Source organism: Plecotus auritus (assembly GCF_963455305.1).
Source record: "Plecotus auritus genome assembly, chromosome: 12".
Taxonomy (NCBI): Eukaryota; Metazoa; Chordata; class Mammalia; order Chiroptera; family Vespertilionidae; genus Plecotus; species Plecotus auritus.
This window is the reverse complement of record NC_137778.1, coordinates 17029645-17056634: the sequence shown is the minus strand read 5'-3', so window position 1 is coordinate 17056634 and position 26990 is coordinate 17029645. Positions and strand designations below refer to the sequence as shown.

General features: G+C 37.9%; 1 protein-coding gene across 2 annotated transcripts in view; it reads left to right on the top strand.

The window, feature by feature from the left end:
• The window catches only part of PLA2G4A (phospholipase A2 group IVA), a 137241-nt gene that overhangs the window by 33174 nt on the left and 77077 nt on the right, over positions 1–26990 (top strand). The window contains exons 1-4 of one of the 2 annotated variants that reach the window (XM_080648450.1): positions 4692–4864; positions 4988–5069; positions 24109–24257; positions 24910–25023. In XM_080648450.1, the coding sequence (XP_080504576.1) occupies positions 4808–4864; positions 4988–5069; positions 24109–24257; positions 24910–25023 (402 nt within the window). In that variant the 5' untranslated portion in view covers positions 4692–4807. Of the gene's footprint in view, positions 1–4691; positions 4865–4987; positions 5070–24108; positions 24258–24909; positions 25024–26990 lie in introns of those variants that run through there. The other variant, XM_080648451.1, reaches the window with a different exon arrangement.

Sequence of the window (26990 nt, the reverse complement as noted above, 5' to 3'; positions counted from 1 at the left end):
AATGTCTAACATAGGGCTTATACTCAATGAATCTTATAATAACAATTTCTTTCTCAGTATATGTTATTAGTAATCATCTGATGTAGAGAAGCACCGGACTTAGTTGGAAAGTCTGTAAGGAGGATTCTCCAAGAGGTTGGGGGCCTCTTAAGGGGACCTTGCTGAAGGCGTCAGCCCCTGGCTTGACTTTTCCAAACAAGTCTGAAACCCTGGGTGTTTTGCTGGAATCTCTATGTTTAGTCTTTTAGACCCAACCTTGTAGAAGCATGTGCTTTCTCAAGGATACTTACTCTGATGATTGTATCTAGAGGTTAATTTTAGTTCAAGCTGTTGTTACAATAAAAGCCTAAGGAGACAGGCAATCATGGCTGCTTGGTGCCTATAGTCAAGCAGTCCCTTAGCCTCTCTTTCACGGAAACTTGCATCAGAGTAATCCATTCATCCATCACTCGGGGTCTGATGGTCAGTCCCGGCAATCTGACATATGAATAGATTTGCAGCAATTTCAAAAATTATGTTAAATAATAGATCAGAACATTACTAATAATTTTTATCTTACATGGGAGTTTTTTTTTTGGCATTTGAAACCCCATGTGGTATTAGAAGTTCTAGGATATGAAAAAAATATCGTAAATGATTTGGGGTGGTGTGTCATGACATACAATAATTATTAAGTTCACTTTAGTGGAGAAAGCTATTCCTTAAGTTGGGTTTCAAATGCCCCTACTTATTCTCTTTCAAGCCCAGGAATTATTTGTCTAGAATTTTTTTTTTGCGTGTGAATGTCTAGTTATTCCAACATAATTTTCTAAAAAAAACCCTACCTTGTCTCCATTATATTGTGCTTTGCTCCTTTATCAAAGATCAGTGACCATATTTACTAGTATGTCATTCTGTTTCTGGGCTCTCTATTTCATTCCATTGATCTATTTGTGTGTTATTTAACCAATATTATACTGTTTTGATTACTGTACAATTATAATAAGTCTTAAAGTCAAGTAACATCATTCCTCCTACTTCGGTCTTTTCCTTAATATTGTGTTTGGCTATTCTGGGTTCTTTTCCTCTTATATCAACTTTAAAATCATTTTGTTGATATCCACAAAATAACCTGCTGAGATTTTGATTGGGATTGCATTGAATCTATAGAGCAAATTGGGAATGACTAATAATCTTTTTTTTTTAAAATATATTTTTTATTGATTTTTTACAGAGAGGAAGGGAGAGGGATAGAGTTAGAAACATCGATGAGAGAGAAACATCGATCAGCTGCCTCCTGCACACCCCCTACTGGGGACGTGCCCGCAACCAAGGTACATGCCCTTGACCGGAATCGAACCTGGGACCTTTCAGTCCGCAGGCCGACGCTCTATCCACTGAGCCAAACCGGTTTCGGCATGACTAATAATCTTGACAACATTCAGTCTTCTATCTATGAACATGAATACCTCTCTATTTATTTAGATCCTCATTGCTTTCCTCATATAGACCTTTTACATTTTAAAAATATGTTGTGATTTTCCTCATATAGACCTTTAGCATTTTAAAAATATTTATACATAAATATTTCATTTTGGGGAGGTGTGCTAATGTAAATGGTATTATGTTTTTATTTTTTTCTTAATCTTCATCCAAGGATATTTTTCCATTGACTTTTAGAGAGAGTAGAAGGGAGGGGGAGAGACAGAGAGAGAAATACCAATGTGAGAGAGACACATTGATTGATTGCCTCCTGCACGCTCCCAAACCAGGGCCGGGATCAAGCCTTGACTGGAATTGAACCTGGGACCCTGCAGTCAAGGGTCGATGCTCTATTCACTGAGCCAAACTGGTTAGGACAATGTTATTAGGTTTTAAATTGCAAATTCCACTTGTTCATTTTTGGTATATAGGAAAAAGATTGACTTTTTCATATTAACCATATATTCTGCAACCTTGCTATAATTACTTACTAATTCCAGAAGTTTTAAAAATCAATTCTATTGTGTTTTCTACATAGACAATCAAGCCATCTGTGAACAAAGACAGTTTTATTTCTTCCTTCACAATCTGTATATATTTTATTTCTTTTTCTTGTCTTACTGCATTAGCTTGGACACCTAGTAACAATGCCAAAAAGGAATGGGAAGAGCAAATATCCTTGTCTTGTTCCTATTGTTTATAGGAAAGCTTTTAGTTTTATGCCATTAAGTATTATATTGGCTATAGGCTTGTTTTAGATTTTTTTTTTATCAAGTTGAGGAAGTTCCTATCTATTTCTAAATTGCTGGGAGTTTTTATCATTAATAGGTGTTGAATTTTATCAAATAACGTTTCTGCACCAATTAACATGATCATGTGATTTTTCTTCTTTAGCCTGTTGATGTGATAAATTACATTAAATTGATTTTTTAATGCATAACCAGCCTTGCCTACCTAAGGTAAATCCCACTTGGTTGTGGTTATTATTTCTTTTATATATTGTTGAATTTTATTTGGTAATAATTTGCTGAGAATTTTTACATCTATATTTATGGGAGATATTGGTCTAGTTTCCTTTTCTGGAAATGCCTCTGTCTGATTTTGTTATCAGGGTAATGTGGCTTCATAGAATGAGTTAGGAACTGCTTCAGTCTTTTGGAAGAGATTGAAAAATATTGGTATAATTTCTTCCTTACGTGTTTGGTAGAATTTATCAGTGAATCCATCTGAGCCTGGTGCTTTCTGTTTTGGAAGGTTAAGTATTGATTTAATTTCTTTATAGACATAGGCATATTCCAGTTGACTTGCTACTTGTGTGACTTTGGGCAGATTATATCTTTCAAGAAATTGGTTCATTTATTCTAGGTTATCAAATTGTGGGTTTAGAGTTGTTCATAGTATTCCTTTATTATTATTTTTAATGTCCATAGGCTCTGCAGTGATCTTCCCTCATTGATTTTATATTTGTAATTTTTATTCTCTGTATGTTTTTTCTTATTTACTTGGCTAAACACTTATGAATTTCATTCATCTTTTCAAAAATCAACTTTTGGTTTCATTGATTTTCTTTATTTCTGTTTTCAATTTTATTTATTTTAGCTCTAATTTTTACTATTTTTCTTCTGCTTACTTTGGACATAATTTTTCTAGTTTCCTGAAAAGTAGGCACTTAGATGATTAATTTTAGATTTTTTTTCATATACACACACACACACACACACACACAGGATATCTCAAAAATGTATATACTACTTAAAGCTGATAGCTCAATCAATGTTTCTTTCTTTTCAGGTTTAACCCATTGGAATTAATAATTACTCAAAATTTGCATACATTTTTAGGGATACCCTATATATGACATATGTGATATATTTTATTTAATACTATAAATTTCCCTCTAAGCACTACATTCACCGAATCCCCAAAATTTTTATATCATAGTTTCATTTAGTTCCAAATATTTTAAAACTTCTGAGACTTCTTTTTTGATATGTGTTTAGAAGTATATTATTTAACCTCTAAGTACTTTGTGGTTTTCCAGCTATCATTCTGTTACTGATTTCTAGTTTAATGCCTCTGTGGTCTGAGAGTTAGATGCTGTATGATTGTTCCATGTGAGCTTAAGACTAATGTGTATTCTGCTATTGCTGGATGAAATAGTTTATTGATGGTAATTATACCTAGTTGGTTGATGGTGTTGTTGAGTTTAATTATGTGCTTATTGACTTTCTGCCTGCTGGATCTGTCCATTTCTGATAGAGGAGCATTGAAGTCTCTAATTATGGTAATGGATTCTCTCTCTCTCTCTGCCTCTCTCTCTCTCTCGCTCTATCTCCCCCACTCCCTCTTTCTCTCTGGTGACGGGAGTACATGCATGTAATTTTTAACTGTATTATAAGGCCACACATTTTTAAAAAAAGAATTCATGTTTTCTTCATGATTGATAATTTCATTTATGTAGCATAAAATTTTGGTTACACAGAGATGATTCTCTGCCTTTTGGTTATATTATGAATCTGGATATTAATTACTCTATCAATAGAATGATACCTTCAGAAAGTGTTGAAGGCTGTATAACTTTTGACCCCACTAATGCTGGTCTTATGACTTGTTTTTATTATAATATTTTTATGCCTGTTTGTTTTTAGACTATTGTTATTTACTTCTCAGTATTATTAGTATTTTAGCTTATTTTTAATCATTATGGACTTTTTAACCAGTTAAGCAATTCTGTTAAAATAAAGAATGGTAGGGGTAGCTTATAAATGTGGGCCACTTCTAAGATTAAACAAAAATGCTTGAGCTTTAAATAAAGACTCAATCTTTTCTGTTGCTCAGAGAACTATATAAGCCCCTATTTCCCCATTCTGTTTTGTTCGACAGAGTTATTTAATAACTGATTTCTAGTTAGGTATTTAATAAAGTCTCCTACCTGTTAACATTTATGATGTGCATGCAAACTACTAGGCTAATAGAAACTCTTAACATTGCTGCAAGTGGTTTGTGACAAATGCGTTACATTGCATATAAGCAGTTACCTGCTATTGCCTTCGGTCCAAAGGATTTTGAAAGCTGCTCTGGAAATGTCTTGCCAAACAAGACTTTCACTCAACAGTAACGATGAAAACAAACAAACCTAAATAATGCAAACACCGTGCCCTGGCCTTGCTTTTCTAAGGCAGGGCTTCTTAGTCATCCAGTACAAAGCCTGATTGTGCTCCTCGAAGGCTGCAGTCCTGATTTACATTTTTCCCAAGCGCTCGGTGAACCTGACAGCAGAGAAGTCCTAGGAGTCAAGCGGTAGTGACACTTTAAAGCGTGATCCAAGCGCCTCACTAATTCTGTGATGGGAGAGAGGAGAGGATCCAAAAAGGAACAGCCCGTGGATCAAAGAATGTTTCTGGTATGCACATGACTTCCTCTCAACTGGAATATTTTTAAATTAGTCTCAAGGAAACAACGAGACCACTTTACTTGGATTCTCTATTGGAAGTTTATTTTTAACTTACTCTCCTTTTCTTTCCAGGTGGAGCACCAGTATTCCCACAAGTTCACGGTAGTGGTGTTGCGTGCCACCAAAGTGACAAAGGGCGCCTTCGGTGACCTGCGTAAGTGCCTTCGTGTACTTTTCTGTTGCAGAGTTGCTTGAGTTCCTCGATAAGCCAGGGCTGTCTCTTTAAATGTGTTATCTTCTTCTCTGATGCCCTATAGCTGTTGGAATATCATTTTACCTTCACTTAAGTTCAGAGGACTTGGAGTCAGACAGAATGACTGTCTGATGACATACAGATCTTTGGAATTCAAAGAAATTCTGTTTAACTCTATTTGGAAAGAGTGCTAAGTTGACTTTGAACAAGCCGCCTCTGTGAGGTATGATGGCTATACGATAAAAAAAAAATGCAGTTTCTCTAGTTCTGTGTCTTTGAATGTGTTTAGTACGTGTGGAAATAGTTTCAGAAATTGGTGTAGGACAGTTGGAAATGATGTGAGCAAGATCCTGAGAATAACGTTGAATTCGCTTGTTGGCAGTATCCTTCTCCATGTTCTGAAAAGCCATTTTCCAGGCTAATCTGACCATTGAAATGGCTGGGGGTCTTTGAGGTGGGAATGCAAAGAAAGATGGGTAATTATAACGATGATGAATTTGATAAAACATGGGAAAGGCAATGTACCCCGCAGAACAGGTTTTGGAGAAAGAAGGGAGAATTCAATTTGTCAGGCTGGGGAACAGGGAAGGCTTCCCTGCCGAGATGTCATTTAAACTGGTGCTTGAAGGACTAGCAAGTGGATGATGAGCACAGGACGAAGTCCTGGGGTCCACATAGCATGTTCAAGGGTGGGAGAGGAGCAGCGTGCTTGTAAGGAAGGAGAACACATCGTGTTGTTAGAAAATAAGCAGGCAGTCATGGAGGACATGTACTAATATGACGAATATTGAGATTTTATCAGAGACTCAGTGGGAAGACTCTGCTGGCATTTGAGTCATGAATCACATGATTGTATCTTCATTTTAAAAAAATGTTTGTACTGTGCATAGTCTGTTAAATGTATTGGAGTTGAAGGTAGAATGTCCTTTTTACGTTGAAGACTAGGAGGGATTTGAGCTTGTTGAAATCACGATGAAAATGGGCCAATAGAGAGAAAAGCAGAATGCGAGCTCTGTGCTCAACACTTGAGTGAATGAGGAAGGGTGTCTGGGAAGTTGGTAAAAGTGAGAGAAGGAAGGAGGTGAACAGGCGGTGATGAGTTTGGATGCTCAACCACTGAGCCACACTGGCCAGGATGGATCTGCTTTCTTAACTACGTCCCCATAGGCTGCAGGCATCTTGGATCCACACAGTGTACACAACACAGGTGAGACCCTTGACCTCTAGAGCCTTCCTTTTGAAGGTGAAGGACCCATGGAAGGAGTAGCCGCTAGAGATTAATCGCTACAGGAGAAAGGACAGTGTTGAACTTTTTATTCAGCATTTAAAACTTGAATTAGTTTTGTTTGTGCTATCACATAATTTTATTTATTTCTTGGCAAGGGGAAGGAATTCTTGCCAACCCTTTATGTCACCTTAATGAGTTTTCAGGAAGTCAGGAAGAGATAAGGATAAAGAACAAGGGAGTGTCTTAGAGAAATGAATTCAATGACAAGGTTAGAATGAAAAAGTGAAAGGACAGTTTACAGTGCAAACACTTTATTTTTGAGAAGTAAGAGGAGGTGATAGTGAGAAAAGGTAGGGGCAGTAGCTGTCACTTTTCTAGGAGGAGTTATGATGATATTGCTGGGGGAGCTTTATCTATACAAATTACCAAATAAGCTGAATTGGGGCTGTTTGTGTATAAAAGTTCTTCAGAGAGACAAGGATAGAAGGATACAAAATGCCTAAGACCTGCGAAGACTAAGATAACAGAACTGTACACGCTCTTGTGTTGTTGGCAGTGTCTGCATTTATTTAAAAAGGCAAATTTCCCTAAAGTTTCACGTGTCTGTAAAGAAGAATGACCTTAGTACTGGGCTTTACAGCTTTGCCTGTGGGGCTTTCTAAAGGGCGCCACACAAATCAATCAATTCTTTCCCGATAAAATACCTTTACCTGTTTTGTTTTGTTTTTAGATAACAGTCTGATTATATCTATTTTATATTTTGTGCCTTGATAAATCCTATCCTAACTAGCTTCATTAGAAATACCATACTGCATTGATAAAACATCAGACTAACATCAGCAGTACCCCATGAGCCATGTTTGCACATTTTCATAACATCTCACTCATTTACTTGTTTTGACCTGAGGGCTCTGGGCCATCCAGGAGCAGACATAGCTGCTCCTCACAGTCTGCTTGAACGTATCATTTGTACCCAGAGCCCAGTGCCAACCCTTCCCTCCCACGTCCACGTCCCAGTTTGCACCTGACTCACCGTAGTCTTATTTGTAAAATAGGTAGTTTGCATTAGTTCGGCTGTGTTGCCGTAACGCTCACTTCTGAAGCTATGGGAAGTTGTAGTAGACGTAACGTGTAACCGACAGCACGCCAGCATCGTGCTGAGTGCTGGGTGGATGCATAGTAAACTGTATTCTCTGTTGTTCCTTTCCTCTTCTACCAGAAGATATATGTTTGCAGAGTGACCTCGGTGACAGTAAAACTGCAGATGATAATAAAGTTTTCTTTGTGAGCATATGAAATGAGACACTCGTCCATGGTCTCAAACCTCATTTTATAACCAAATGAAACAGCTGGCACAGTGTGCTGACTTCCTCACTGAGTTTCTGCTCCTTTTAAATGGTGTTGGGGGATAATATACATCACTTTGGTAATGGAGGGTAGTCTCAGAATTCAGAACTGGGTAGAGTCATGTTTCATTTCCTAAGATGAAACCAGGAAATGAAGACCATAGTGGTGGTGTTTGTTTTTTAAAGTATATTTTTATTGATTTCAGAGAGGAAGGAAGAGGGAGAGAGAGAGATAGAAACATCAATGATAAGAGAGAATCATTGATCGGCTGCCTCCTACACACCTCCTACCAGGGATCGAGCCCACAGCCCCAGCATATGCCCTGACTGGGAATGGAACCATGACCTCCTGGTTCATAGGTCGATGCTCAGCCACTGAGCCACACTGGCCGGGCCCATAGTGTTTTTGAAATGATAAAATGCATACCTTGATAGGTACGTTTCATAGCCTAATTGTGCATATGTGCTGAGGATTCTTGTCTGGTCTCATTGGACACTAACCTCTTTCTCTTTACAAATTCGCATCATAAACATTAGGGCTTCTAGGCTTCTAAGGATAGTTGTAGGATTGCAGATGGGTCTACTTTCCTTAGGTATTCAGGAGACAATAGAGCTTAATGCCAGCATTTAAACGATAAAAAATAAATAAAAGAACTGTGAACTCATTGTATTTAAACCATTTTTTATGAGATCCTACTGCTTAATGTCTTAAGGGACTGTTTTAAGATTTTCTTGAGAACGAACCTTCAGCTTCTGTTTTTCATATCTGTATCTCTGCAAACTCATAGCAAGATCTGTATCAGGTTCCTAATTTTTAAACGGCTGGGTCATTTGCAGGTCTGAGGCTGACCTAATCTCCCCAAACAGTGGCTCTCAAACATTAAGGTCTATGTGAATCACCGGGGGATCTTGTTCAGAATGCAGATTCTGACTCAGTGGGTCTGGGGAGTAGATTCTAACATCCAAATGATGCAGACACTGCTGATGCATGGGCCGGATTTTGGGAAATAGGATCTAGGCAATTTCTTCTATGCTGTGTTTGTTTAGCCTGAGTCTAGATAGCTTATGAGCAGAGAAGACTTTAAAGATTTTAAAATGGAACAAAGAGTCTAAGGTTTTTGTTTTTTGCTGAATTCACTTTATGAAAGGAAACCATAAATGACTTAATACTTAGTGACTTAATACTTTTTATTTTAAAAACCCTTATAGAGGATTAATGACCTGACTTCATACATTATCTTTGAGAAGAATAATAGAAATGAACACAAATGCATTAATTAATTTTAAATTCTTATATACTGTAATCATGATTATACCAGATTGCAAGCAATGAAAAAAGTAGGGAGTATATTTTCATTGCCTCAAAGGTCACAATGTATATTTCAAGTTAAACGATCAAATGTATGGACTGTATATAAATGCGTTATTTCCCTCATGCAACATAGATGTCCTACATATATATTTTAGTATGACTTAATTCTCTCTCTTCCTCATTTGTGATTTGGTGATATTTGAGACATAACTTAGACCCAGGCAGGGTAACTCTAGGTGCTGTTTTCACTGAGCTGCAGCACTGGGAAATACTATTTTCCTCTCCTCTGCAAAGAGCTTTGGTTGAGATGTGACACACCTGTGCTGTACCGTGTGTTGACTGCATAGAGTTTACATAAATGCTTGTTATTGAAAACAGGGCTGTTCTCCAAAACGGATGTTTAAGTTGTCACCTTGCACCTATTGTCAGAGTGTATAAGTACCAAAACCAGGTGATTCAAGCAGAATGGGAGATTTAAAAATGTGCAGATTCTTGAAGAACCTTGGGTTTATACCATCTTGTGGTATTGAGCCTAGAAGAAACACACTGGGGCTTCACTTGTTTTCCAGTGACACGTGGTCTAGGATGAATTCACAACAGCACTGGCGTGGGACTGGTGAGGCAAGGGATGAATATGGGGTATCTGTAAGATGACATGAAAGTGCCTTTGCAAATTTATTTTTACTACATATTCATATGTAAACTAGCTTTCAAGCACTAAATATTGGCATGTATTCTATTCCTTTTGTTGCCTTTTCTGTCTCTGCAGTCCTCTGGAGCAATTACTCTGAGTTAACACATCACAGTGCAGTGAAATGGATAGTTGCCACATTACTCAGGTCCATGAAATCTCACTCACTCGATTTTGTTAAATCTCATTAATTTGGACTCTGAGTCCCTGCTTACTAAAGTAGGTGGGAGGGTGTGGGTGATCTCCCCTCTCCAAGGTCCCACAGGTATTCTAGGTACTTAGAGTTGCCTGTAAATTAGGAGGAGGGCCTGTTGTAAGGCTTGGTGGCTACCGTCACTGGCATCAGACCTTCGGGTAAATGTTCTCATGGGTTCTGGATTCCACTTTTGGCATTTCCACTGAAATGTCTCTCAGAGTAGTCTTCCCAGTGATCATACACCTCACCAGAGAGACCCTACCACTGTGTTCAAGGTAACAGTGCATCCAGTCCAGCCTTCATGGCCATCCTGTAGTTACCAGTCCATGCACATGCACAGGGAGCATGGTTTTCCAACACTTGTAACACCTTAAGAAAATCCAAACCCACATACGTTTCAGGAAAGGCAGCCCTCTTTCCTCCACTCTTGCCTCTCCAATGCAGTAGCCTCAACCTCTTCACCTCTGGGACCACTCAGAGGAATAAACCTCTTGAAAAGAAATAACTATCAACACAAATTGTTAATAATTCCCTGGAAAGGAGCTTAGAATTCAACCTTTCCATTTGTCAATAGTGGGCAAGAGGCAGGGTGTTGGATATGTAGGAAAAGAAATATCATCTACTTAATCATTTGAGAATCTTCAGCAGCAGCAAGAGCAATGTAGAAATTAGTTTGAAAATGATATCCCCTCTAATAGCCATCCTTGAATTCCACAGTGACCAGAATCTCCAGGGAAGAAGCAGAGTGTATGAAAAATATTTTCCAGAGCCAAATACTCCTCCCTAGTTCTGTGTCCTTGGGCGAGTTTTCTCTCTGTCTTTCTCTCATCTAAGAGATGTTGTGATAATTCGATGAGTTGACATATGTGAAGCACTTACATGCCTGGTGCATAAGCACTCAATAAATATTACCTCTTATTGTTAAAATATTTCAGATATCAATATAAGACATTTATTTCTCAAACTAGAGGCCTGGTGCACGAAATTCGTGCATGGGGGGTGTCCCTCAGCCCAGCCTGCACCCTCTCCAATCTGGGACCCCTCGAGGGATGTCGGACTGCCTGCTTAGGCCCGATCCTACCTGCTGGCCATGTTGTGGTGGCCATCTTGTGTCCACATGGGGGCAGCCATCTTTGACCACATGGGGGTAGCCATCTTGTGTGTTGGAGTGATGGTCAATTTGCATATTACTCTTTTATTAGATAGGATAGAGGCCTGGTGCACGGGTGGGGGCCAGCTGGTTTGTCCTGAAGGGTGTCCTGGATCAGGGTGGGGGTTCCCTTGGGGCATGGGGCAGCCTGGGCAAGGGGCCTGTGGTGGTTTTCAGGCCAGCCACGCCCCCCGGTGACCCAAGTGGAGGCCCTGGTATCTGGGATTTATTTATCTTCTATAATTGAAACTTTGTAGCCTTGAGCGGAGGCCTGAGCCGGCCAGGGTGTGCAGGAAACTTGGCTTCCTCCATTGCCAGGGAAACCCAAGCCTCCTGCTTGCTCCATGGCCGCAGCCATCTTGGTTGGATTAATTTGCATACTTGCTCCTGATTGGCTGTTGGGCGTGGCTTGTGTGTGTGGTGGAGGTATGGTCAGTTTGCATATTACTCTTTTATTAGATAGGATATAACCTTAATATGAGCCAAAGAATATTCTTTATGGGTAGTCTGTGCACAGGGATAATTTTTTGTTTTTCACCTTCCAGAAAAGAAATATCCATCATGAATTTCCATGTTGACCTAATTAATAGATCCTTCTTTTTTCAGCTTGAGAGAAACAAATGGTGGGATGATACTTCCATTGTCTAATCTGATACTCTTGGGCACAGTTCACTTCCTGGCCTGCCTTGACAGCTGTCCAGACTGTGGTTTGGCACTCGTCAGATGGGAGTCTAATCATACACATGTAAGACTTGAACCTGTGTCTTACTCACTTTTTATTTTTATTTTATTTATTTATTTTTAATCACATATGAGCATCTATTCCAAGAATGCCTGCAGTATCAGGGAGCAGCAGGTCATCCATGAAAATATGCTCTGCACCCCCATAAGCCAGGTGCTTATATGGGGTAGAAGGAAAAAGATTACATGGGGAAGTTGAGTATGCAAAAGGAATAAAAATGGGTATTACAGGCATGGGGAAGTAAGTAAAAGAAATAAAAATGGATAGAATAGTTACAGATTACAGGCAATCCTGGGCAGGGTGGCACCTCTGGGGACTCCATTGTTTCTTTTGGCAGCAAGGTTATTAATCTTTCCATGATGACAGGCAATTCTTGGATGAGAATGGACTGCATTTCAAGGTTAACTCCCAAGTCCCCTTAGCTCCCAGGTCCCAGCGCATACAACTCCCAGCCAGATCAGAATATGCTTTCTTTAATCAGAACAAAACAATATAGTTAACAGAGTATGATCTTACTTTTTTAGAAAATAGACCCTTAGCCTGAGTCTGGCATAATAGTAAGATCTCAGAGAATTTTGGGTAGATAAAAGTATATGTAATTATATCTTTTTTTCTTGGATATTGCTTCCTTTTTTTGCCTAACTAGAGCGAGAATTTAAAAAATTATTTTGTACTCCATTTCTTATGGATAATAAATACCTTTGGTTATTTCTATCCATAGCTTTCTAAAATTTTCCTGGGTTTTAATGTACAGAAACTTTGTGACACTTTTGAATTAATCTAAGTAATCTCTTTTGGATTAATTATGGTTTGTCAAATTTTTTTTAATAAATGGCACTGCTATTGGCCTCGAGCCACCTGCCACCCTTAAGTATACCTTTTCTGAATAGCATTAGCCCTCAGGTTATGATGGAACATAAGTTTTGGTTTACTAACATTTTTGGAATATTTTGAGTATCCACCCCAGATTTTTAAAATTCTAAGTATAATGAAATAATTTTCCACTGGGCTTTTTATAAAAGAATTTTAAAATGAGTAAAGTGTTCCAGAACACACATCTATCTCTCATCTCATATCTTGTATTTATTTTCTATGTAGAAGGGAAATAAAATGTGTTAGGAAGGCACAGCTATTTCTCACTGATTTAGAATGTTATGCAGTTTATTAAGTTGTAGAACAGTTTTATGAGTACACTTAGTCCTTTTCTTCTCTATTTAAATTTTATTAGATTTTGTGATTTGCTTTGCATGTGTGTATTTCTATTCTTTTGGTCTGGTGAATACAGTGAATAATACTGTCCTGTGATATTTTGATAATATCAATTGATCACTGGTTGGATTTTCACCACATTTATTCAATAAATAAACAGAGTTATATTCCAGTTGTGTATTTGGCGGCAGTGCTTTGGTGAGATAATTAAAGCAGGTTTCTGTCAAAACAAAGAGGAAATCATCATACTAATAGGGACATGAGTCTTTTTTTTTTTTTTCCCAAGACCAATCAGTGATGGATCCTACTCATTTAAATCATTACATATATGTCTTATACTTGAGCTTCTTCACCTTAAAATACTTTTGGTATTTTTCACATATATATTTTCACATGTTAATGTTCTATCAAGTTAAGGAAAGCCTTGATTTAAAGCTGAGTGATATGCAGCCACTTTGCCACTTTTCATATGCTAAGTAAATTCTCTTTGCCAAAAATCATATACTATTTCTATATTGAAAAGGTGAGATTAATATCTAATGATATTAAATTTAAAAACAGGTTAAATTTTTTAAGAAAAGGATACTCTTAAAGTTTTTATGTCAAAGGGAACACCTCTGCTGCTCTAAAAGTTTAAGCATTTATGTGAAAACACTATGTTATTTTAGTATACTTTAACATTTTACTAAAAATAAAAATTGTGTGGTATTGAGATTGAAATAATTAATTTATCCACTGAGCTTGAGTCTTGTTGTAAATTTACCGTCTCCTTAGAAGCACTTTTCGATTCTCACTCCTCACTTAATATATTTTTTATGCAATATTTTAGATAAAATTCTAGGCAAAATTATTTGAAATTGTGTACAGGAGTAATACAAATCTCCAGATGCAAAATGAAATAATGATTTTGAAATGTGCACTTTGGAAAAGAAGTGTTACAGAAATATAACCCAGTGCTTATTCCAGCAAGGCTCTGTTATTTATATCTCATCAATAAATGCTGAGCATCTGCTAAGCACTTAATATTCACTCTGTGCCTTAAAGAATTGTAACAGAAACAAACATAGTACTTATGGCAAATAACTTTACTGAGTGCCTATTTCATATCAAAGGGAAGTGTTGTCTCAATGGTTAGAGCAAGGACTCTGAAACTGGCTTGCTTGGGTTCAACTCTCCCTTTCACTATTTATTATCCACATGAATTTGAGCAAGTTAGGTCTTAATTTCCTTCACTGTTAAGTGGAGTAAAAATTATATCTTCCTCATAGGTTTTGTTTTAGGAGGATGAAGTGAGATTATGGAGTGCTTAGAAAAGTACTTGGCACCTAGTGTATGCAATGTCTGTTAAATAAATAAAAAAAATGCTAAGCAGAGTTCTTAGGACTTTATATTATACTTCATTTATTCACTTCAGTAACAAATGAGATATGTGCTATTCTTAAGTTTTACAGATGTAGACATTTATTTAAAGACATCAAGTAAAAAATCCAAAATCACACAGCTGTTATGTTTGAGGGCTACAACTGACACGTGTCTCGCCCTCATGTCTAATTGTGCAGCAACTTTGCCTTTGAGCTACTGATGGTCTAGCTGGGAAGATGAAATGGGTGAAAATAAATTTTTGGAAAACCAACTGAAGAGAGTATATACTCAGAAATCGTGCATTTAGATTATACAGTATCACTGATTTTTTAAATTGTTGGCAATAAGCTTCTAAGAAGACTTTGCAACTTGAATGGATATTAAGAGTTTTATAACTTAGAGTTTTCATATGTGGAAGCATGTGGGACATTTCAATTTGGGAAAAAAATCATAAGGAATGGTTGTAAAAATGGGATTGACTTAGTATGTCTAATACACATTACTTAGGGAACTTCGCTATTTTATAATGGTTTATGCTAGTGGATAAATGTTGGATAGCAAGGATGGTGCCTTGCTTTAGTGCAGTGGTTCTAAATTGTGGGTTGATTTTATTTCCCAGGGCACATTCAGCAATATCTGCAGATATTTTTAGTTGTCATAATTGGGGAACCCTACTGGCATCTAATGGGTAGAAGCCAAAGACAGAGCCCCAGAACCAAAAATTAGTCAGCCCAAAATGTCAGTAGTGCCAAGGTTGAGAACTCAAGGTTTTAATGAAAATGAAGTTATTTTTGTTTGTTTGTTTTTAAATATATTTTATTGATATTCCACAGAGAGGAAGGGAGAGGGACAGAGAGCTAGAAACATCGATGAGAGAGAAACATCGATCAGCTGCCTCCTGCACACCCCCCACTGGGGATGTGCCCGCAACCAAGGTACATGCCCTTGACCGGAATCGAACCCGGGACCTTTCAGTCCGCAGGTCGACGCTCTATCCACTGAGCCAAACCAGTTTCGGCAAAATGAAGTTATTTTTGCATAGACTGTAATCCACATATATAGGTAAATCCATATAGGTAAAATTAATAATATAAATAAACATGTTTTATAATATTAAATAAGCACTTCTGGAGAATTACTTTTTCTCCAACCTAACCAGATTCCAAGAAACATCCCTAGATTATAAACATTTAAAACAATCCAGCATAGATACTGATATGAAAGGTATTTTTATTTTCTTCCAAAAAGGTATCATTGAGATTTGAATAAAAGGGCAAGACAGGCAAAAACAAAAAATTCAGTTCTGTTTTAGATCTACATTTTCCTTTCTTTGTGTTGTTTTGAATGTATCTTTCTCTGTTTTTTCCATGAATATCAGCATTTTTTTACAATACAGTGTAAGTCATTTTTATTGTATGCCAGGTGGTAGCCCACCTCATTAATGTACTAAGTCAATTGTTAGCACACAACGCATTAAGTCAATTGAGAGTAGATGATATTGGTCTTTTTCCCTAATATCCATTTGGCTGGTGGTACATTCTGGTAGTTTCATTTCCCTTTACCAAAGGAGACATATGACCTGAGATAGCACTAATCTAGAGTTGAGGCTGTGAGAAAGAGGAAAACGAAAATAAAGAGTTCAAATTGGAGACTCTACTTGATAGAACAATTTCAAAATAGTGTTGATAAAACTGCTTTGTACTTCAAACGAGAACGGTATTCTTTGATTATTTGGGTTCCTAGACAATGCTGTCACTGTTGTAAAGGCATTGCACTTCTCTTTCCAGTATATACAGAATCACTGCCAAAGGTGTGTTTTACTAAACCGCAGTGAATTCTTCACCAAGCCTCCCAGCTGCTGTATGTCCAGCAATTTGCAGGGACTGCCCATCCGCATCTGGAGCCATAACAGTTCCAGGTGTTTGTTTGTTTTTAATCGTTATTGTTGAAAGTATTACATACGTTGCTTCCCCCTACCCCCAACTGACCTCTCTAGCCCATACCCACCCCTCACCCCAGGCCTTCACCATCCTATTGTCTATGTCCATGGGTCACCCATATATGCGTACGAGTTCTTTGGTTGATCTCTTCCCACCACCCAGCCTCCCCTGAGGTTCGACATCTGTTCCATGCCTCTATGTCTCTGGATCTTACACAGCTGTAAAAAAGAAAGAACTCTTACCATTTGCAACAGCGTGGATGGGCCTGGAGACTATTATGCTAAGCTCAATAAGCCAGTCAGAGAAAGACAAGTGTCACACGATCTCACTAATGAACAAAATAAACTGATGAACTTTGATCCAGAGACATAGAAGTTCTGGAGGGAGCAGGGTCTGCCATCTATAAACAAGTACCTCAGCACTCTACCCTAGAGTTATTAAGGGAGGCAAACTGGGACTTGAGGATTTTAAAAATGCATTTAGCATTTATTATTTGGAAATAAAGGTTAAATACAAATGTGCTTGGGAGAAATGACTGGCATAGATATATATTAGAAGACAAATAAACGGGGTGGGACAAAGCACCAGGAAGGTGGGGACATATTGCCTAAAAGTAAAAAGAAGTTAGATAGGAGTGACTGTTGTGCCTACGATAAAGGTCACTTCTACAGTATTGCTAGGGGGCCTGTCATCCATTATTTCAATAATATTTATTATGTTTCTCTAATGTTTCAGACTTTGTGCTAGACTCTTAGACAGAGTAGTGAATAGGAAAGGTCTGGTTCCTGCCATCATGGAGTTTACAGTATAATAGAGGCAGAAATAAGTAAGAGTTTTTAGTGTTGGTATAGATGAAGGGGCAGGAAGTTGGCTTCAAAAAGACTAGGTTAATGACCTTACTCGACTTGCTAAGTGCCTCTGAGTCTCAGTTTCAGCAATTTGAGGCTTTCAGTGGAGTTATTTTTATTTTATACAGATGGCTATAGATGAGGCCTCGAGGGAATATAGTTTACACTGGGCAGTTTTACCTGATAGGAAAACAGAACAACCAGTGGACTAGGGATAAGAAAAACAGAGAGAACATTTCATTCCACTCATCCTTTAAGTATACAGTCTGTGGACCCTTATCTTGGATATTCTGAGGGCAAGGACAATATGTGAATAATGTTTAGTTATCAGCTAAAACGGCAGAAGAAAATATAGATATGCTCAAGTAAAAGAGAAGCAATGTTCCCTTAGGCAGAACAAAGGCTTCTGCCGTCAGGATGACTGTGTGAAATGTTTGGAATGTGTGAATTCTGGAGATGCTGCTTGGCCTACCTGTTGACTTGGAGAGTGGCATTCAAGTGCATGGTGCAAAAGGATCACTGACTGCAAGTGACCTGGGGTCTGGTGGTGGGAGCCCTTCTAGGGCTCTCTCACCATGGTTAAGCCTGCCTTCAGAGGCAGTGAAGGTCAAAAGCGTGTTTCACAAAGACAACTGTGGTGGCATTTGGAAATGGCTCCATTGTGAGAAAATGAGCAACTATGAGATTATATGAATAGTCCAGGTGAGGAATGGTGCTTGGTTGAAATGAGCCAGTGATAATTCAAGAGGAACTGAGGAGCCAGATGCCTGTTAGAAGTGAAATAGGTACAACTTGGAGACAGATTGAACATAGGAGCCATGAGGAAAAGAGGGCAACTCTCATGTTTCTAGCTATGGTGCTGTTAAATAAAATAGGGAAATTGGGGAAAAGTACAGTATTTTACTATTAGTATTTTGGGTTGGTTTTTTGCCTTGGTTTTCGTTTGTCATACATTTAGGGAAAGGAAGATGGGGAAAATACATTTGTTTGAGGTATTTTCAAGGTACTTACAGATTTCCAACTAACACACTCACATGAACTTTATTCTTGGATTTGTGTTCATGTGGCCACTTGAAAATGTATTTAATGGTTGGAGAGAAAAAGAAGTGTCAATTACTGGGCTTGTTTAATATCGTCTATGAGCAGAATAACTCCATGACAGAAGGCCAGTAAGGCTGTTGACTTAGGTATATGAGGTATTTTTAAGGCTTTCAAGAGCAGATTGAAGATCTCAGAGTAGAGGTGGGGCTCACAGATGTGGCTTAGAGAAACAATATTTTATACACGAGCCAGAGCCAACTCTGGATTTTCTTTAAAGATGCAGAATGGTTATAAAACATGGAGCCTCTTTAAAATGCATTACTCAGCATGAGGTTATATATGGACCTGTAATTAGGAGTCTGGCATTTCCTGTGTTCGTGCCACCTCCTCCTTGCAGCCTTGAGGAAATGAAGGAGTGGGCTGTCATTCAAACCTGAAGATGATAGCTTTTGAAGGACATGAGATTAATTAAACTACAGGATTGTTGCTGTCATGGAACCTTATTTGAAGCAAAGGGTTTAAATTGCTACTGGGAGTAGGGGGGGGGGGGGTGCCTATCGACTTTCTTAAGACTATCTACATAAATGTGATAATTCCTCTTTAAATTGCTTTTGACTACATGACATTACATTTTTTAAAGGGTACACCCCCTTTTTCTAATAGAGACCTGTAAGAGATAAGAAGAGAAAGTCCACAACTTAATGTAAGTTGAAGGAGGGAGTTACAATGATAAAAGATAGAAGATACAATGAGGAAACATCTAGAGAAAGAGGAATTCACAAAATAATGATATCTTGGGCACTGAAGGAGAGAATTGCCAAAGGTGTTGCATATGTGCCAACTAAAGTGAAAATTGAGAAGAAGCTCATTGAATGGTCATCAGATTAAAGTAACTGATAGCAGAGCACTCGTTTCCCCAAAGAGCAATGTAGAAAACACAGATTAAATCAATTTAAAAGTTTCTGAAGGATTGAAAGTTGCTGAGTGAACTGGGATTTGAGGGACCAAGATCTCAGGGAGAGAAGTCACCGAAGTGTTCTGCAAGCCATTTCCCCTCCGACCACTGCTGAGTCTAGGTGGGCCTGGGGGGTGATAGGGATGTGGGAAGTAGCCAAGCACTGAAGAGGCAGAGAAAACACCAAAGCTTGGGCAATCTCAAACGATTTGGGGACAAAAAAGCTGGGTCTCAGGACCAAATCAGTTAAGAATTGTTGGCCAAGATCCCCTAGATAAAGGGAAGTATAGAGAATCCTGGGAGTCAGTGCCTTCATCATGTGCACAAGCCAAATTCTTTTTTTCTGAATATATTTTTATTGATTTCAGAGAGGAAGGGAGAGGGGAAGAGAGGTAGAAACATCAATGATGAGAGAGAATCATTGACCGCTGCCTCCTACACACCCCCTACTGGGGATCGAGCCCACAACCTGGGCATGTGCCCTGACCAGGAATCGAACCATGACCTCCTGGTTCATGGGTCAACGCTCAACCACTGAGCCACAGTGGTAGGGCTGAACTGGATAAACATTTTATGGAACATTCATACAATGGAACAGTTTATATCCATAGTAGTGAATATATTATTATATATGTGTCAATATGGATGAATCTCACAGGCTTAATAGTGAGCAAAAGAAGCCGGACCCAGGAATATATACTGATTCTACTTATGTAAAGATTAAAAAAAAAAAAAAAAACACAAAAAAAAAACCAGGTAAAAATATTTTATAGCGCTAGGTGGCAGGGGGTATTCACCCTTGAGGGGGGAGGTGGGGGGCTTGAGAGAACCTTCTGGGGGGCCGGTAATGATCCATATCTTGGTCTGGCTGGTGATATCATGGGTGAGTTCACTTTATGAAAATTCAGCAAGCTGTATAGTAACAATCTTCTAACTTTATTAAATGTATCTTCTCTTAATAAACTCTTTACATTAAAGAAGAACTAAACTGCTGTTGAAATGTACACATTTATCGTAGGGCTAACCATCTTCCTAGGGTGTTTGCCAGCACCTCAGTGAGCCAGCCTAGTACAGGGAGAGTGAAAAGGTTGACAGTCATAAAAACTTTAAGTTTTTAACCCTTTAACTTTAGGAGCTTTAAGTTTTCCATGTAATTACCATGATCATGAAATCATAAATATTTCAAAGGAGTGAGTACATTGGAGAATAGTATTCAGAGGCATTTCTTTCAACAAATGGCTCTTTAATTTTTGGTCTCACTACTACTCATTCCTACTCTTATGGTAAGTGAAGCAGAAAGCTTGCCTATCAGCCCATCAACTTAAACAGATTGCCAACTAACACACCCACATGAACTTTATTCTTGGATTTGTGTTCATGAAAATGTATTTAATGGTTGAAGAGAAAAAGAAGTGTCAATTACTGGGCTTGCTTAATATCGTCTATGAGCAGAATAACTCCAGGACAGAAGGCCAGTAAGGCTGTTGACTTTTCAATGCTAAATTGTTTCTGCTTCTCTGTGGGTGTTATTATACCATCATTCTTTTGTTGATTCTAATAAAATACTTTAAAATTTAATTTTTTTAAAAACTTGTGTGCACAAGAATTACCTGGCCAAGTTGTTAAATAATACATTTGCAAGCCCATGCTGAAGACTGATGGAAGGAACACCGCGGGTAATTCTGTGAAGATATTGCAGTGAGTTGCATTTTGAGAAACACTGCTTTAAGCTTGCCACTAGAGTATCATAGCTGACAGAATGTGATAGCTTGAATTTGGGGGAGACTTTTCCTATAGGGATTTTTTGCTGTTTAACACAATAATCATAACAGGTTATGGGTCATCTTTATTTGAAGCAAAGGGTTTAAGTTGCTACTGAGCGAAGTGGATATGAGAAAGCAGAACTTGGGAGTTTAGAAGTTGCCATCAGCTTTTAATCATATAATATATATTTCTCAGGCAAAGCTGAGAGATGGACCCGTTATTAATTAGGGTGTTCCTTGAATTAGTGAGGTGTATGAAACGTTTTATAACCCTGGAATTCGGAAGCTATGCCAATGCGTGTAGTGGAATCATGTGGGATCCACAAAGACCTGTATCCCACACCCCCAACATTTTTGTTTCGCAAGATTTAGATAAAAGTCTTTGTCTACAGATTACATCTTTGCTTTACCACCGCTTTGGCTGGAACTAATCAAGGTAAAGCTGAATCCATGACTCAACCCCCAATTACCCAAAGGCATTAATTCACAAAGCCATGAAATAAATACATCAGAGAAAAAAAAAAAGCCATCTCTTCATCTACATTTGACTTTTCTTTTCCTTAATGCACATCTAGGAACTTCTCTAAAGCACTGAGCTAAGTTTTGCTGTCCAAATGGACTGCTTTTCCTTTTCACAGCTGTCACATGTTACCATGCCAGTGAAGAGTACAGATTATACAAAGAAGTGAGCTATGGGATTAAGTCCAATTTTAAACTAGCCTCTGGAACTTCTTTGCATCCTGCAGTGCCTGCCGCTGCTACCGATGTTTCTGAGAGCACAGATTAGCAGTTTGCAGGTTGCAGCATCAAAGTGTGCAGCTGTTAGTGGTGTTTCACTGCCCAGCACACTCTGATGTCTTAACTTTGAAGTCTCTTGCTAATGAAGCAAGAGGAGGAACTAGAAAGACTACCACTCGTGAGGAAAACATTTAGAATATTGACTTTATTTAAAAGTAAAAATAAGAGTCCGAAGTGACAGCTTTCAGGATTTCAATTTTTTTTTTTTTTTAAGTCCCATTGTCTAGACTGGTTTGGCTCAGTGGATAGAATATAGAATGTCAGCCCATGAACTGAAGGGCCCTGGGTTTGATTCTGGTCAAGGGCATGTCCCTCAGTTGCAGGCTCCTCCCGGGCCTTAGTTGAGGCATGTGCAGGAGGCAACCAATCAATATTTCTCTCTCTCTTTATTTCCCCTCTCACTCTCTCTAAAAAATAAATAACGATAATAAATAACAATAATAAATAAATAAATAAATAAATAGGCTCATTCATGTTTTGACATAGAATCATAGTGTTGGCTTCTAGAGCATATGACTCACTGAGAGGCCAGAACGGCTGAGAAGATGCTTATATGACTGGGTGACTTACGCCACTTCAACGTGTGCATTCTTTTCCTTTCCGGTTCCTCCCAAGGAACTTCACTTTCTGCTTTCTCTTTCTCATTTGGCCCCAGAAGACCTCTCCCTTCACCTCTTCCAAGATTCACATGAAGACCAAGCCTCAAAAGGCAATTCCTCCACCTATGGTTGGAGTTTGTGTTTAATAATCTGGGTGACTGAGTTACTAGTCACTGGCTTAATGTACCTACTTGTCTCCCATTTACTTTTGCCTCTAAAATTAGGCTATTAGCATTTGACTCACCCCTATAATTCAGACCTGCAGTTCTGTGTTTGGCACCCAATCACACTGCTTCTTGATGAGCAGTGCCTGGCGTACCGCAGACATTCAAATATTTGTTGAATGAATGAATGGTGTTTACCATCTTCATGCCACCCCTCCCACACACTTTTTTTTTTTTGCTTGGTTTCATTTTTTTCTAATATTTCAGGGAAATAGATTAGCAGCATTAGCCCCATGATAAAGAACCAGGCCAATGGAATGATAAAGAGCTACATTTTGTACATTTAATGTAAAGTGCCAGTTGAATATTCTCTTTAAAAGCACATATTTACTTCTAATCAAAAGTGGAAAATATTTTTCTTCATAATTTTCTACCACTTGCTATTCTAAACATGTAATTTTATTTCTGGTTTGCAATCTGAGCACTGGTGGCATGGTGGAAACATCAATGGGGTGAGAAAGAATCATTCACCGGCTGCCTCCTGCTTGCCCCCTACTGGGGGTGTGCCCTTGAAGAATCGCACCCGGGACCCTTCAGTCCGCAGGCTGATGCCAAACCAGCTAGGGCAATGTGTACTTTTTAAAAAGTTTTCTTTGAAAACCAATCATGAATCAGAACTCTTATTTTTGCTTTTCCTTGGTTTTCAATTTTTGGATCTTTTTGTGTGAATCTCTGTACGACTTTTTCTCCCTCCCTACCCCTTACCCATTCTCTTCTTCTCTAAAACAATGAGTCCAGTTTCTCTTTCCATAGCAATCCATAACCTATGATCTCATCTTTAACATGTAGGAGCATGGTGTCATGAAGAGAATGATTCTCGCTGTCAGGTCTTGCTAAGATACTTAATAGCTGTGTGATATTGAATAGATTGCCTATCAGCTCTCAGCACTAAAACAAAGAACTTATCATGCTTTAGTGAGGTTTGAATGAGACTAATGTGTGTAATGTGCTTCATAGAGATGTTAGCAGTCATATTCAATTATTGGTTTTTGTGGTTATGAATTATAATGGCCACATGAGAAAGGATGTGTTAAAGAGAAAAGTTGAGTCCTTGAGTTAGGAGACAAATATTGTGATAGTTATGAGGCCCTGAATATATAAACATGAGCAAGACTTGGTCCTTGCCCTCAAGTTGTTGATAGTCTTGTAGGAAAAGACAGGTTATAATTTCATCCATAAAATATAGTGTGTGCAATGCTGTAAGATAATGAAGGATTCATTGAAATCAGGAAAGAGTGATCAGTATTTTAAGGTTCAGGCTCATTTGCCTTGATGAGTGTGTATATACAGAGAAAATTTAAGTCTAGTAGTTGGACTGAGATGTTGACTACAGTGAACATGCTCTCTAAGTGGATGGAGGAATTCTGAATAAATTACCTAAAAATGAATCCCTCTTATGGGACTATTATGGAGGGCAGAGGCATAATATATAAAAAGTATATAACTTTTGATGCTCTTCTATTATGTATTATCTTGTTTTAGACATTTTGAATACTTCCTGCAGATTCATTGAAAATAACCTGACATATTAATAAAAACAAAGTAGGAACTATGAATCACATTTGCCTCCTTCTCACTTGTGCTTAACATCTGCAGTTGACACTCCAGATCCCTATGTGGAGCTTTTCATCTCCTCAACCCCTGACAGCAGGAAGAGAACACGACACTTCAATAATGACATAAACCCAGTGTGGAATGAGACCTTTGAATTTATTTTGGATCCTAATCAGGAGAATGTTTTGGAGGTAAGTGAATCCTTTGGGGACTGTTAGATGGTCAGCATTCATTTGAAGTTGATGCTTGGGTTTGTCCCCTTCCTGCCTTCGTTCTCCTCAGTTGGATGTAGTGCAGTTCAGCTGGGCAGCATAGCAGACCTGCTTTAGGTAGCGTACATCAAGTCATGGGCATCCAAAGGGAAATGCAGTAGTTAGGGAGAAGTGAGAAGACTCTTTTTATCCTCCCCATAGGCTTTGGAGAAAACATTTTCTGTTATAAAGAGGAGGATACAAATATAACAGAATAAAGGTATTTTCAATTGCCTTTAAAGTAAGGCAAATGAAATAAATTTTCCCCAAAAGGTTGCATTGATTTTCTATAGTAATTTCTTTCTCATATTCCAAAATAGCATTTGTCCTGTGAGGGAATAAATTTTCACTTTTCAACATACAATAATGAGTAGGTCAATTAAGAAAATGAAAAAAAAATTATTTTATTTGAAAATATAGTATTCAGAAAGAAAAAAAAGTATTTTTACCAGTTGAATATTAAAGATCTTACATGTCTGTCACACATCATTTGAGAACTTTAATTTTTTTAATGTGATCAAGATTTTAGCTATAATTTTCAGAGATCCAAGGGAAATTTAAATGTGTGCTCTATTTTTTGTATTCTCTATAGATCACATTGATGGATGCTAATTATGTTATGGATGAAACTCTGGGGACAGCAACATTTCCCATATCTTCTATGAAAGTAGGAGAGAAGAAAGAGGTTCCTTTTATTTTCAACCAAGTAAGTAATGCAGCAGAATTAATTTTTCAACTTTTTATCAGATAAAATCCATTTACTCTTGAAAGTTGGGTTTGATACTTGAAGATCTATATAGTATATGTTTAGTTATTTCTCTTTTTTAAAATATCTTTATTGATTTCAGAGAGGAAGGGGGAAGGAGAGAGGGATAGAAACATCAAAGATGAGAGTCGTTGATAGGCCACCTCTTGCAAGCCCCCTACTGGAGATTGAGCCCACAACCCGGGCATGTGCCCTGACCGGGAATCGAACCATGACCTCCTGGTTCATAGATTGATGCTCAACCACTGAGCCATGCCGGCTGGGCTGTATTTAGTTATTTCTTTATTAGGGTGTTTTATTCTTTTAAATAGAAAAGTTTGTTTTGCCTTTGACTTCCTGTCCTAATCTTCTATTATTCTGATATATATGAACTTTGGTTGAGACATTATCTACAAAAGGCATTCATCTCTTTTGCTGTTTCAAATGATGACACTGAGATTAAGCAATGGCTGTGGACTCCGTTGGCACATCTAACACAAAACATTTGGGAGGATAAAGGAAGATGTAAACTCTGAGAGGACTGGCACCCAGAGAGAGAATGACTGAGTGAACACAAAGAAAAATGTTGGGACATCCAAACTATTCAAAAATTACATGTTTAGTAACACAGTAAGCCTGTGTAGAGGAGTATTTCTGTCTTAAATAATCCTCAAATAATTAGAGCCTAAGGATAAAGAGGTTATCTGAATGCTCATGAGGTTATTGTTATCTTTATGTTTCTAGGTTTGCTGCATTCTTGTTTGTTTATTTATTTATTTACTTATTTATTTGCTTTTTAAAATTAAATTTATTGGGGTGACTTTGGTTAATAAAATTACATAGGTTTCAAGATTACAATTCTATCTGTATATTGATGTGTCACCACCACCCACAGTCAAATATTCTTCCGTCATCATATATTTGACCCCCTTAAGCTTCCCCTGGTAATCACCATACTGTTTTCTGTGTCTATGAGTTTTTGTTAGTTTGTTTTTTGTTTGTTGTTCATTTGTTGGTTTCAGTTTTATATCCCACATCTGAGTGAAATATGGTTCTTGACTTTTCCTAACATTTTGCTTAGCATGATAATTTAAAGATCCATCCATTTTGTCACAAATGGCAGTATTTCATCTTTTCCTATGGCTGAGTAGTATTCCATTACTTATACATACCATATCTTCTTCATCTAGTCATCTATCGAAGGACACTTTGGTTGTTTCTAAGTCTTGGCCACCATGAAAAATATTGCAATAAACAAAGGGATGCATATATTTTTGCGAATAAATGTTTTCAAAGTTTTTGGATAGATACTCAGAAAAAAGGTTGCTGGGTTGAATGGTAACCCTATTCTTAGTTTTTTGAGGAGCCTCCTTACTGTTTTCCATAGTGGCTGTACTAGTTTGCATTCCTACCAGCAGTGCATGAGAGTTCCTTTTCCTCCACTTCTCCAACACTTCTTGTTACTTATCTTGTTGATAATAGCCATTCTAACAAGTGTGAGATGGTATCTCATTATACTTTTGATTTGCATTTCCCTAATAGCTAGTGAAGTTGAGCACCTTTTCAAGTATCCATTGGCCATTTGTATGTCTTCTTGGGAGAAGTGGCTGTTTAGGTCCTCCACCAATTTTTTAACTGGATTGTTTGTTTGGTGTTGAGTTGTCTGAGTTATTTATGTATTTTGGATGTTAACCCCTTGTCAGAGCTATTATTTGCATATGTCTTCTCCCATTCTTTGGGTTGCCTTTTTTGTTCTGTTGGTCATTTCTTGTGCTGTGCAGATACTTTCCAGTTTGATTTATTCCTATTCATTTATTTATGTGTTTACTTCCCTTGCCTTTGGGGTCAAATTCATAAAATCCTCTCTAAGACCAAAGTTTATAAGTTTAGTACCTTTGTTTTTTTTCTATTTAATTTATTGTTTTGGG